The 14,381-nt window shown below is 34.8% G+C and overlaps 1 protein-coding gene across 2 annotated transcripts in view; it reads right to left on the reverse strand.

Annotated features, from left to right (window-relative positions):
• Positions 1 to 14,381, reverse strand: part of FH (fumarate hydratase) — a 35,610-nt gene that overhangs the window by 15,257 nt on the left and 5,972 nt on the right. Inside the window, exons 1-2 of one of the 2 annotated variants that reach the window (XM_012547933.3) lie at positions 6,715 to 6,889; positions 2,152 to 2,286 (exon numbers count right to left, since the gene is read on the reverse strand). In XM_012547933.3, the coding sequence (XP_012403387.1) occupies positions 2,152 to 2,286; positions 6,715 to 6,828 (249 nt within the window). In that variant the 5' untranslated portion in view covers positions 6,829 to 6,889. Of the gene's footprint in view, positions 1 to 2,151; positions 2,287 to 6,714; positions 6,890 to 14,381 lie in introns of those variants that run through there. The other variant, XM_031966956.1, reaches the window with a different exon arrangement.

The raw sequence follows: 14,381 nt of genomic DNA on the forward strand, positions 1-14,381 counted from the left end.
AACCTGCAATCTAAATTACTATTTCCATGGCTACTCTATATTTCTTCTCGAAGAGGATGTTATTTGCTAGATAGGTGATTAGTTGGCTGTTATGTGCTCCCCATTGTGATTACTATATGTCAGTTAAATTTCTGTAAAAAATAGTGATAAACAATAGCAATCTTTTCCTTAACTCCCCCCCTCCCATTTTTTCAGTGCCCATTAATTTTTAATAGGTTAGATTTAATTTAAAATTTAAAAGCATTTATTAAGAGCTCACTATGTGCTAGACTCCACACTAAGTGCTGGGGATAAAACATAGAAAGGGAAGATAGTTTCTGCCCTCAAAGAACTTGGGATTCTAATAAGAGACAATATCAAGGGGATCAGTGGCTAGGGGAAAGAGTTTTGGTCTGTAGGGGCAGAGGAGTAGTGAGGCAATCCATAAATGGTCAATTAACCCTATATGATATAATGCTAAAACTGATGGAATTACTATGCCCAAAGTAAGAGGTATAAAGGAGAGAAAAGGAACAGGTGGATGGCTGCAAAGGACTATTGCAACTACAATTACACAATGGTATCAGGTCATGTTTCAGTCTTTTCCCTTATTCAGAAATGATTTTGACATTTACTTTAATTAGTCAATGGTTTGGCTGCACATTAACAGATAATATTACAAAGCAGTCATTTCATGAGTTAATTTTATTTTTTGTGGTTGTTTGGTTCTCACTCTGTCCAATGCTTTCCATTTCTATTCTAAAAGAGGGTATTCATCATATGTAGACTCACGGCTACTGTAATATATTCTACTAGCTTTTAGTTTTTCTTTTTTCTTACCAATAAATATTACAAGTTCTTTTTCACTAACCTCTCCTAAAACCATCAAAGGTACACACAATATTAATGTATCTACTAACATGCTTTTGGAAGATACTGCCAAGTTCTACATGGAATTTCTCAATCTCTAATCATCTGAAAAGACATTCATGAAAGTTTTGTAGTAGTCTTGTTGCTTAAACTTATTATGAATATTCCAAGTATCGAAGGAAATATTTCTTGTTGTCCTAAGGTACATGACAAAACCAAATTTTTCAACTCTTTTATATGTAGCTGCTAAGAGCATCTGTAAGCCATTCTTCCATTCAGCTACAACTCCTTTGTCTTCCTGTTTCACTTATAATGGAGTTCACAATTTCAATTTCATATTTTCCATTAGTCCCCCATTACCATGTACCAGTTTAACATCTTCAAATGGTATATTTTTTCTAGGGCTATAGACTTAGAGCTGAAAAGAATGGTGGAGATAATCTACTCCAATTTCTTATTTTAAAGATAAATTGAAGAGCATAGAAGTTATTTTTCGGAGGTCCAATGTTCTTTCCACAGTACTCTGATATTCTATGTATATTTAAACTCAACATTTCAAAGAAAGAACTGGTATTTTCCCCTATATCTATCCCTCTTCCCAATTTCCCTTTTTCTGGTAAGGATATCACCATCCTTTCAGTGAAGTTTGCAACTTTAATCTTTTTTTTTCCCCTCTCTTACTCAAATCATTTGCAAAATCTTGGCAACTTAATCTCCAAAGTGACTGTGACATCTATTTCCTCACACAGCTACCAACCAGGTTCAAGACTAGAAAATAGTATTCATTACCCCTCATAATATTATTGTAAGATACTAATGGGTTCCCAGACTTCCCGTTTCTTTCCTCCAATCCACTTTCTACAAAGCTAATATGCTGATATTTAAACTTGTCATTTTTTATTCAAGTCTTTATAATGATTCCTTATTGCCTCTAGTGTAACACATAAACTCCACCTATTTAAACAGGCTCCCATTTATCTTCCCAGTCTTATTTTACCTTAATCTTCCTTATAAACTTTCCATTTTACTTGTATCACCTTGGCAGATATTCCCTGTATACAACATTTCATCTCCTGACAATATGCCTTTGTATAGCTGGCCCAATGCTGTGCTGCATTCCCACTTCTAAGGCTCTGAGACCCCTTTCAATTCTGAGATTCTATAAAACAACCCCATATTAAACTTTAGAAAGCTCCAACTTCTTTTATCTGGAGTGTAACAGATCTTAATCATCTTAAGTTTAACAATCCTAATAGCTTTTCACTTCAAATTACATAATAATCTTCCAATAAAGTTACTCACTGGCATCCTTTCTGTTACACCTCCAATCTTAAAATTTAATGTAGATCTCACTGTCTGGGCACCATAATACTTATCACTTGGGACTTTGAGTTCACCAAAGGTATCATATTCAATCCGGAATGAGTCTTGGCTTGCCTGAGGAATGAGATCAGATATAAGGGTTAGAACATAATCAATTTCATATATAATAAAAACAACTGTTAGGAGTAAATAATTTACTTTTATAAGTCAAAAAAAAAAAAAAAAAAAAAAGCTTGAAATTACATTTAAATTTTGTTCACTCTCCAAAAAGACATTTCTTATATTTTTAAAGTTCGCATTTATAATATTTTTATCAAAATAAGAACAAGATGCATATATACATTAGATAGAAAAAAAGTCAATTTCTCTCTTTAAGCAGCCTGCCTAGTCAATGGTGCTTTGACTAGTTAATATTATGAAGAGAATTACCTACCTCTCATTCTACTATATAATCTTTTTCAAAGAAAACCAAACAGGAAAAATTGCCGAGAGTCATAGAAGTGTAGTTATAATTTATACTGCCATTATTTTTCCCATTTGGAAAAAAAGAAGAGAAGAGAACTCACAATATGCCAAAGTAGGGATACAGATGAAGGGTTTTCAAATAGGGAAGAAGGGATGGGAGAAATGGGCATCCAACAAACCCAACTTTCATCTCAACTGGATAAAAGAGAGATGGATTCAAGAGAGATAAAGGGACAGAGAGACAAAGACAAACACAGACAAGATGATATAGAAATACAATGAAAAACAAGGAAATAGGCAGGGGAAATGGGTGAGGATAAAGAGGTACAAGTAGAACAAGCTAGGGGATAAGCCACACAAATTCCAAAGGAGTAAGTTGTATCCATTAAAAGGAAAGGAAAAAAGAATATTATTATTATTCCAATTTTACAAGTGAAACTACTAAAATTGAGAACAATCAAGCAACTTGCTCATGGTCCCACATCTATTAAGTGTCTCAGGGAAGATTTGAACTCAAGTCTTCCTGACTCTAAAGTCAGCATTTTACATACTTATATCACCTCCCTGAATCTAATTACAAAATTAAAATCTGCAATCTACATAGGATACTAGTTTCCCTTGTAGGCAGGAGAGTTTCACAAAGTTATGTGAAACTCATCTGACAAAATAATATTTCTAAAGCTCAAATTTAACCATGTGAATTTTTCTATTGCCACTTTAAGCAAATATAAAACTCTTTTGGCTTTTAAGGCCCTTCACATACTTAACATTTAATAAATGTTTGATTTAACCATATATGTTTATAATTAATGTTTATAAATCTATTAACATATTTCAGTGATATATTAAAGAAACTTGTAATAAGAAAAATAATTTCTTAAAGAAGCAGATAAAGCCCAGGACCCAGAATCAGGAAGACATGAGTTTTTAATATAGCCTCATACTACTAGCAATGTGATCTGGGACAACTCATTTAACTCTGCTTGCCTCAGTTTCCTTACTTCTAAAATGATCCAGAAAAGGAAATGGCAAACCATGTGAGTATCTTTGCCAAGAAAATCCAAGAGAGATCAAGGAGAGTTGGATACAACTGAAAAACCATCTTTTCCCAACTACATATCGGTTTAAGGCCTGATTTTCCTCAAAGACTTCAAACAAAATAATATATTGCAGGGACTTCTGGGACCCAAGATGGGAGAGTAAACAATAAATTGCAGTAATTCTCCCATATTCACCTCCAAACATCATAAAAAAACTTAATCAGCAGAAAAAGTCTGTCTCACTTAGGTAAACGGGAGAGCACAGTGAAAAACAGGAAGTGTCCCGGAAAGCTAGCAGCAAGCCCTGCTTCAGTGAACCAGGGATAGACCCCTGGGTGGTGAGGCAGGTAAATGCTAATACCAGGACCCCCAAATGTCTAGCACTGTCAGGAGAATGGGCAGACTCCAGACACTGCTTCAACACAACTCCAGGTAAACAAGCACCAGTTCTTCGTGTTGTCCAGATTTATTTGTGATTCTTTTTTTTAATTCTAGACATAAATCTCTAATAATTTTGCTGGCAATATCATTTGCTTTAAGCAAGCAACATATAACTTTTTCGGGGTAGAAAGGAACTTAGAAACTGTCTAGTGAATATATTTCTTCACCATATTTTATATATCTAGGTTTTTTTATAGGTGTTAGATATTAAGAAAATAACATAATGAAGGGAAGTCTGGTAGTAATAATTCATCTTTATCACTTATATGATATTTGTGTAATAATCACTTCTATAATACAAAATTCAACTATTATCCTCCTTTTTCTAAAGAAATAAAAACAAGAGTTCAAAGAGGTCAAGGGACTTATTATGGAACTAGCTAATAAGTGATAGGAATAAACACAAGTGACCCTTTTGTGGGTCAGGCATAATTGATTTTAAACTAGTAACTTGTTTATCAATCAGGTAAGACTCTCTATAATTGAGTAGGGAATAAGGCAATAAGTTTTCTTTATATAGGTTAAGTTAATAACAGCACACTCAGAGAATTGTGGAGTCCTTAAATCTTTTCTTGTGCCTAGCAAGGCAAATTCAGGTACTCATCCAGCCACTCACTCTCCAGGTTCTCCACAAAAGTAGTAGGACATAGGCCAAGATGTACTTTAATATTCTTAAGTCAGAGAGGCTGGGTTTAAATTGGTTCTAACAACTATTACTTGTGTGACTGAGCAAGTTACAACCTCTGGGTTTCAGCTTTCGTCTGGTGTTAAAAAGGGGAGGGGAGGAAGAAGGTAAATTAGAAGATCTCTTCAACTTTAAGTCTGATTCATAAATTAAATGGGCTTGAAAATTAGTGAGAAGTGAAACTCTTGCTAGAAACAGAGTAGCCTTGTATATTGTATCATGAAGTAATACCAAGTTACAGAGATTAAAAACAATTTCAACAGTTTCTCACGTGTTTCTTTAATGAAACACCAGAGAGTTCATAGATGCTGTTAAAGTCAGTCAAGCACATTTCATGCTTCTATGTCCCAGGCACTGTGCTAAGTGTTGAGGATAAAAGGAAAGGCAAAAAATAGTCCTTACTTTCAAGGAGCAAACAATATTTTAAAAAATAATATATAATTGAGATTATATACAATCTCAACTTTTAAAAAATTTTTCTTATTTTTTTAGATTATATTGTCAATATTTTAAGTTGAAAAACTAAAAAGTGAAAAAGACTCATTTGAACAAATCAGCAGTAGCTACCGGCTTGGACTTGGAACTTTAAACTCCTCTTCTACTGAATTTTTCTCCAAATAACAGTTTTTATATTTCCACGAAACTTTACAACTACAAAACATTTTACCCAATCTCATTTGTCAATTATAACTAATTGATGAATTATAACTAGCTTTTTTCAAAAAAAGTCAAAACTATTGTAGTCAGGTTCTTTAAATTCAGTAATACTGTGGAAATCAGCTTGAAAAAAAATAATGAATTTTAAAAATCTTAAGAATAGTATTTAGAACAACAACAGGGGCTAGCATTTATTTAGCACTTTAAAGCATGCAAAGCACTTTACAAATATTGTCTTGATTTCAGCTTCCCAACAACCTGGGGAGATAAGTACAATAATTAAACCTATTTTACATACGAGGCAGAAGTTAAGAGCTAGGATCACACAGTAAAAGAGGTCAAATTTGAACATGTTTTCCTGACTCCAAGTCCAGTGCTTTGAACCACAAAATACTTTTTTATTCTATATATTTTTGAGGTTTATCCCCGTGGCAGCAAGGAGGATTTTGAAGCCCCCCCCTTTTTTTAACCTCCTCTCTCAGATAAGAATAGAAAAAAAAAAAAAAAAAAAAAAAGAGAGAGAGAGAGAGGGCACTAAATACTAATAAGATCATCGCATACTTGTTTCCTAAAGGACCGCCCTGCAAGCCAAGGGTTCTGACCCTTCTAGGCAATCTGACCCTCTCCTCACGCTTTCAAGTGCAGATTGTAAAGACACTTCCGGGTAGGTCACTTCCTAGAGTACGTTATGCATCGTCTAGTCAGAAGTTGAGGTTTTTCAGAGAGAAAGCTAGGAATGGGCCTCAGAACCGCAAGAGCCCAGCAATAATTCCAATATCATGGCTGTAAAAATGGCTGCACAGAATTGCAAAGCACATTACAAATATTATTGCATTTGATTCTCGCAACACACCTAGGAATAAGGCAGAATATCCCATTTTACTGATGAGGAAAGTATGAGACAGAACAGAGTGCGGGTGTGCAAGCAGACAAGCCTGGATTACAGGCAGGGGCCGAAGAGGGTCCCGCACGCCAACGCATGCGCACACGCTCCTAAGGCCTCCCGTACTACGGACTGGCAGGGGTCCGGGAATAGATGACTTCTAAGCTCCCAGCCCCACGGCGTGAGAAGAGCACGCAGAAAAGGCCTCAATCTCCTTCCTCAGCTCGCACCCCCCGTACCAGGGCTCGGGCGCTGGCCTAGCCTGGCCCGGCTCACTAAGGTTCACTCTGGGTCGGGGGACAGGGTGAAGGTCATTGCGGGCTGAGCCCGGGGCGGGTTGGGAGGGCACAAGAGCAGCAGGCGACGCTCACCATTCGAACGGCGATGGCAGGCCGCCGCAAGGCGCAGGACGTGCAAGCGGGGCCCGGAGGACAAGGCTGCAACAGCCTGGTAGGCAAAAGAAGGATTCGGAGAGAACGGTACATGGTGCCAGGAGAGCCAGGGGGCGATTTCAGGCAGCTGTGGCCACGCCTCCCCGCCGACCATTTTACTCCGCCCACCCCGCCTCTCCTTCTCGTCCAACAGGGAAGCCCTGTCCCAGGCCCGAGGGGCGGGACTAGTTATTCTTAACCAATAACAAGATAAAGGGCGGATTTTGTGCTCTTTCCAGCCCCGCCCCCTTCGTTTCGAGTCTGGAGTAGTCCTAGGAATTATGGGAATTGGGAAATGTAACGTAAGGGAGGGGAGGGGACAGGGAGGAGAGGAAAGGGGAGGAGAATGTTCTACCTGGGGGTGGAGCTTTTGAAGTGATGTCTGTCATTCAGGAAATTTGTTCAGGCATTGCTTTTATTCTGTATTTTATCTATACAGATATTTCCTAATTTTTTTCCTATTGATTTTCTCTTTAAGAAAAAGGATGCCAGCCATTCTGGAGAGCAGTTTGGAACTATGCTTAAAAGTTATCAAACTGTGTACCCTTTGATCCAGCAGTGTTACTACTGGGCTTATATCCCAAAGAGATTATAAAGAAGGGAAAGGGACCTGCATGTGCACGAATGTTTGTGGCAGCCCTTTTTGTAGTGGCTAGAAACTGGAAACTGAATGGATGTCCATCAGTTGGAGAATGGCTGAATAAATTGTGGTATATGAATATTATGGAATATTACTGTTCTGTAAGAAATGACCAACAGGATGATTTCAGAAAGGCCTGGAGAGACTTACACGAACTGATGCTGAGTGAAATGAGCAGGACCAGGAGATCATTATATACTTCAACAACAATACTATATGATGACCAGTTCTGATGGATCAGGCCATCCTCAGCAACAAGATCAACCAAATCATTTCTAATGGAGCAGTAATGAACTGAACTAGCTATGCCCAGAAAAAGAACTCTGGGAGATGACTAAAAACCATTTCATTGAATTCCCAATCCCTATATTTATGCCCACCTGCATTTTTGATTTCCTTCACAAGATAATTGTACAATATTTCAGAGTCTGATTCTTTTTGTACAGCAAAATAACGTTTTGGTCATGTATACTTATTGTGTATCCAAGTTATATTTTAATATATTTAATATCTATTGGTCATCCTGCCATCTGGGGGAGGGGATGGGGGGTAAGAGGTGAAAAATTGGAACAAGAGGTTTGGCAATTGTTAATGCTGTAAAGTTACCTATGCATATAACCTGTAAATAAAAGGTTATTAAATAAAAAAATAAAAGTTATTATAAGTTGAAAAAAAAAGAAAAAGGATGCTTTGGGGGGGGGGGAGGGAAAGAAGAGAAAAAGGGGAAAGACCATCTTTGATCTTTTATCCCTAGCGTTTAGCACAGTGGTATATAGCAAGTGCTTAATAAATGCTTATTAATTGGCTGGAAGTTAATAAAAATGTCTCCTCTTGAAATTTTTAAATTATGATCGTGTTTGAATATGCTGGAAAATTGAAATCTCCCTAAAATCGTCCAGGCAAACCGGATAAGGTCTGACCACTGTTGGTACAGAGAGAAAATCTGTATTTATTTTAATGATATTTACAGGAGGCATTTGTCAACGCCAAGTTTCCAGCGCACAGCACAGCTAAAATAGCAACTTCTTTCAGAAATACAGGACTTTATTTTAAGGTTAAAAACCTTCCTTCCAATCCCATAAACTTTTTTCCAGTCCCCCTTCCTAATGTCCATGCATCAGGAGTCCAGAATAACCTTGTTTTACTCTCAGTGTTGTAGGCAGTTCATCAAAGAAGATGCTGATCTATCTGGTAGCTGTGTTTTTATACATATATACACACACACACATACATGCCTACAATATTTGAAATATATCTGGCAAAAGTATATATTATGTATATGAAATATATGAAATCACAAGGGTATAGTCAAGGATGTACCTAGATCAAATTTGGAGAAATAAATTATTTTGTTTTCCTTATCTTGCTGTTTATCTCCAGATTATCTTGACCAGGCCAAATACTTTGCCATTCCTATGAGCTTCTACAGTATAATTCCTTTTTTGTTGATGTTCAATGGAATCTAGTTTATATTCCAGCTCTAAGAATTCTTGTCCAAAACAAGTATTTCTTGACATAAAATGCTTCAAAAATTACAATGTAAGACAGTTGTAAAGAAAAGCCACATCTACTAAGATCAGGTTCCAAAACTAATCTTGGGTCTAAGCCAACTTTTAATAGTCCATTAACTGACTTTTTCCCTGTTCTTGACTTCTGCCCTTCAACCCTTTAAATCAAAGGTTTGTAGATTTTCAAAACTAGAAGGATTAGATTTGCAATCTCCAAACTTTTTTTTTTATTTTGCACTTCTATAAGCAAGATGTTTTTTGTGTACATGATGCCAATATATATTACTATTCTAATAATGATGTACATTATGAAATACACAAAAATAGAATTTAAAAGCACAAGAAATATTTTGAAAATAATTTTTACTAATAACACAAAAGCCTTTTTGATCTTACTAAAATATTTAGGATGATATTTTTAGTGAATACAGTGTAATAGAAAATGCTTTTCTTCTGTACTCTAATCCTTAGATCTACTCCTCCCCTGCCCCTTCCAGAGGTGGTAGACCACTCCTGGGGGGCAGACATCTTAATGCCTAAACTCCTGTGTTTGTCAGTGGTCCAGTAGCTGCATCCATCAGACATTGTGTCTTTTCCAACTATCCTACAGCTCAACTCTCCTACTTGTGTTGTCTTCTCAAATTAGAGGGTGAGTTCCTTGAGAGAAGAAACTGCCTTTTTGTATTTATATCACTAATGCTTATCACAGTCTTGACATGTAGTAAGCATTAATATGTGTGTTTTTTATTCATTCATTACTTTATAAAATCCTGGTTTAATACTTTGTGGTATAGCAATCAGTCCAAAGACCTGATTCGAAGTTCAATTTGTTTTTATTTTTGATCTTATTAGTTAATAATAGCTGAAAAATATACATTGCAAAGATATACAGATCTTTGGAATAAATGCACTTACTTAAATCATGATATTCATTTTTCTGTCTTATTATGTAAAGGTTTTGTGGTAAATTTGTTGTAAATTTCCTTCTTCCCTGATGTCTATCAATAGTTCCTATAAACTAAACAGATGTTGCATTTGCATTCTTTTAATAAATAGATTCAAAACCCACTAAAATTTTTCATTTGGAAGATTATTAATTAGATTTAAATGTATGTTTACAGGTTCTGTAAGTGTGCAAATATGCATATTATATGTGACAAATGTAACATTGTTTTCATTAACCCAGAGAGTAAATAAGAATCCAGAAAGAGAAGGTAGTAAACTGCCACATGCTATAGAGAAGTCAAGAAGGATTATACTTAAGACCTTGAGATTTGGCAATTAAGATGTCATTATTAAATTGAAGACTTGGGTGCATCTAAGTATGTGTGTAGGCTAAGGGAAAAGTACCAGTGGACCAGAGAAATTAGAATTGCATGACTAAGAGGATGCTTAATGGAACCAGATCCTTGAGGAAGCAGGAGGATCAAGAGTAATGTAAAAAAGATTAACCTTGACAAGTAGTAGCAATGCATTTTCCTCTGAGAATAGAGGGAAAGAGAAGAAAATAGACCTTAAGGTATTTTAAAGTATGTAGGAAGAAAACTTGGAAAGCTTCCACAAATTCCTCAAATTTCTGTGTGAATTCAGAAGCAAGATCATTTGCTCCGAGAATTCAAGGCAAGGTGTGTTTCAGAGCATGAGGAGAGAAGAAAATATTTAGAATGGTTGTTTTCCGAAATGAAATAGCAAGCGTTAAATAGAAGGATAATCAAGCAAGTAGTTTCTTGTTGTAATGCTAACTGCGCATATAGTGCTTGTCCTAGGATGAGGGCAGGAGAGTGTTGCAATGTTTATATGTTAAAACATGTTCAGAAGAGGTACTGCCAAATCATTTATCCTACCTGACAGAAAGGTGGAATACCCAAATCTTAGCCCTGGAGACAAGATATCATGGGTGATGCTTTAGGGTCAAACAAATAATCCTGGTTTTTGGACTGGCCAAGAGACAGGAAGAGATAAATAAGATTATATAGAATGTGGTGATTTTATATATATATAAAGTTGAGAACTTTGGAAACCTGCTATTATTATCTGTGTCTAGGCTGATAACTTATTTCAAACTTTTCAAATTAATGTAGTAAATACAACAATAAACTTGTGCTTGCTTTGATGGCTAGGCTAATTTCTCAATTTTTCCTTTTTACCTATGGGAGTAGATAAACTTGAAAGAGTTCTAGAAATCTTGGTTAAAATATCTAGTCCTATAGCCTTCTAGGTAATTAGGAATTAGAATACTACATTGCAATATTGAGTCTTTTGACTTCATCATTGACATCATTATTTAATGTTTAACAGTTTTCTTAGAGGGTAATGAACCCTATCAAACTCAGCTAGCTTTTATTGACATGTGGTATTGATTTGATTGACTCTTAGGGTTACTCCCCTACTTTTTTTAAAAGAAGCAAGACACTTTCAAACAAAATATTGAAATTATCAGTTGTATAAAAGATTTCAGTGAATATATGCTGATTTTTATCCTATTCATTTTAAGTACAATATAGATGTCTTATAGAATTATTATTAAATTATATATATATATATATATTCTTAGATATTATGTGAAATTTATGTATCTACCTCACTAAATTATATCTCCAGTCATCCCCTGCAGTTATCCTATGGAACTCATATATATATATATATATATATATATATATATATATATATATATATATGCTGATGATGAACCTTTTGGAAATTCCTGTATTTCAACTTGGATTATTTACTTTTTTTTTTTTTAACTGAGGCAATTGGGGTTAAGTGACTTGCCCAGGATCACACAGCTAGGAAGTGTTAAGTGTCTGAGGTCAGAGTCTTCCTGACTTCAGGGCTGGTGCTCTATCCACTGTGCCACCTAGCTGCCCTGATTATTTACTTCTTTAACCCATTTTAGCCATTCACTTGCATGGTCATACTTCATGTTTCACCCTCTCTTGGAAATGTATTACTTATAAAATCTATTCTTTTTCAAAAATGAAGAATGAACAACAACTTTGAAATTCTATTATCTATCCATAAACTCCTCCCCATCTCACTTACACTAAGCCTATTCTTTGCCAATATTTTAACCTTTGATTTGTTGAACCATCCCTATTCTCCTAGTCCATCTCTCCCACTTTGATGTCATACTTATACTAGACCTCATTATCAGATACTTTATTGTTTCAGTAGTGACCCCCCCCCCTAGAATTTGGAAAATCCTCATTCTTGAGAAATTCTGATTACTTACAGTCTCCATTCTTTATCATAAAGGTACTGAACATTGCTGAAAAAAGTTATAAAATCAAATTTTATTCATCTACTATAAATTTGTACAGTTCCTTAGCTCATCCGAGCCATCATAATATCTAGCATTTTTATAGCAACTATTATATGTTAAGAACTGTGTTAAGCATGTTACTAATATTCTTTTATTTGATTCTTACAACTGACAAGGTAGATGCTATTATTATTTTCATTTTACAGATGAGGAAACTGAGACAAACTTAAATGACTTGCTTGGGCTCACATATCTATAATTATCTGAAGTCACATTTGAACTCAGATCTTCCTGACTCCAAATCTAGCATTTTATATACTGAAAAGGTACCTCCAAGATGCCTATGTAACAATTGTTTCTTTTTACCTTATTAGTTTCCTAGGTCAGTCCCTACAATGACTGTTTAAAAGCTTTCTTTCCTCCTTTTATTCACCTAGGAACCATCTCCTCTCATGTAACAGCAAAAGAACACTGGATTTCCCATGAGAAAATCTGGGTTAAAATCTAGTTTTGCCCCTTTAACTGTGGGATTTGGGGCAAGTTATTTAATTTCAGTTTTCTTTTCCTTATCTATGAGATCAGTAGATCTAAGTGACCTCTAATTGCAACATTAAATCTTTGAAACATAATGATCTTTTGCTAACAGTTGATGACCTATCCTGAAAAGTATAAGGCAATTCCTTAGACTCACTTCCTCCATTCTTTAAATCTCAGGATCACAGTCATTAAATCAAGTACAGTCAGAATATTATTTCCTTATTCCTGGAAACTATGTTTCTCACTGCAACCCAAGATTACATTTGGTTTTTTTTTTTAATTTATATGCTAAATTATATTATTCTATATAATGTAATAAATGTTTTATATTATAATGAAGGTATATTTAGAATATTCTACAATTATAGATTAGAATAGGACATTCTATATTGATTATAGAATATTCCAAATTATATTGTTATATAATATGATGAATAGCATTTATATAGTACTTTAATATTCGCAAAGTACTGTATTCATTCATTTAATCCTCATAGCGGTCTTATGAAGTAAGAGCTCTTACCATCCCCATTTTACAGATGAGTAAAATGAAGCATAGAAAGTTTGTTCAGAATCTTACAGTTAGTTAGTCAGTGTCGAAGACAAGGTGTGAATTTGGTCTTCCTGACTCCAGTCCAGTTTTATCAACTTTGCTTCTTACAAGCCTATACTCTCATTGTTTTTATAATTCATTAACCAATTCTCTCTCTGATTTTTTTTCAGACAATTTTTTTTACTAACCATTGCTTCCTCTCTTATATTTATAAACTGTAAAATTTTACATTTAAACCTATAGTGTCTCACAGTTGGATTCAGTTAAATATTCTTAAATTTTTAACTCTTTTGAGATCCTGAATGTCAACCAATGTGTTACTTATCCTTATTCTATGTCTGTCACCTGACAGTTTGATAAGGATGATATCTCTGAGTTAACCGAAATCATTAATAAAACATTAAGTAGCAAAGAGTAAGGCATAGATCCCAGATGGCACACTGACAGCAACTCCCTTTCAAGTTATTTTCAAACCATTAATGAATATTCTTTGAATCAGGCCATTCAAACTTTCCCAAATTTACCCAATCATACTACCATCTAGTATACTTTTTTTTCATCTTTTTCATAAGAATAACATGATATAATTTATATAACACTTTGCTTAATATGGGTAAATTGTATCTGTAGCATTCTTCTGATTTGCCAGGTTAGTAAAACTATGAAAAAAAGAATTAAAATTAATTTGATATGAGATATTCTTGCTAAAGTTTTATTGACTTTTTTAGACTATTATATCATCATCCATTGTCTCCTTGTCTCTAACAATTCTTGCCCCTCAATAAATCTAATCAATCTATCTAGATTTTTTATCCCATCCATTGTATCTTGGACTTTGTTCTAACATTTTCAGTCTCTCTTCCATTGACTCTTTATTGAAATCTTATTTTTTTAATGAACCTGTCATTTCACACACACACATATACACATGTCTACAAATAAAAATACAATGCTTATTCATGTGCTCAGGCCTCTAATCCTGGGGGAAAAAATCAAATTCTTTCCACAACCTACATTTTTAGCTACTTTTTTTTTTTTTTACTTTTTTCCCCTCTTGATAGCTAAATTTCTTATTAAGCGTTTTATACCTAATAACTCTACCTCTCA

Source organism: Sarcophilus harrisii, chromosome 4, assembly GCF_902635505.1.
Source record: "Sarcophilus harrisii chromosome 4, mSarHar1.11, whole genome shotgun sequence".
NCBI lineage: Eukaryota > Metazoa > Chordata > Mammalia > Dasyuromorphia > Dasyuridae > Sarcophilus > Sarcophilus harrisii.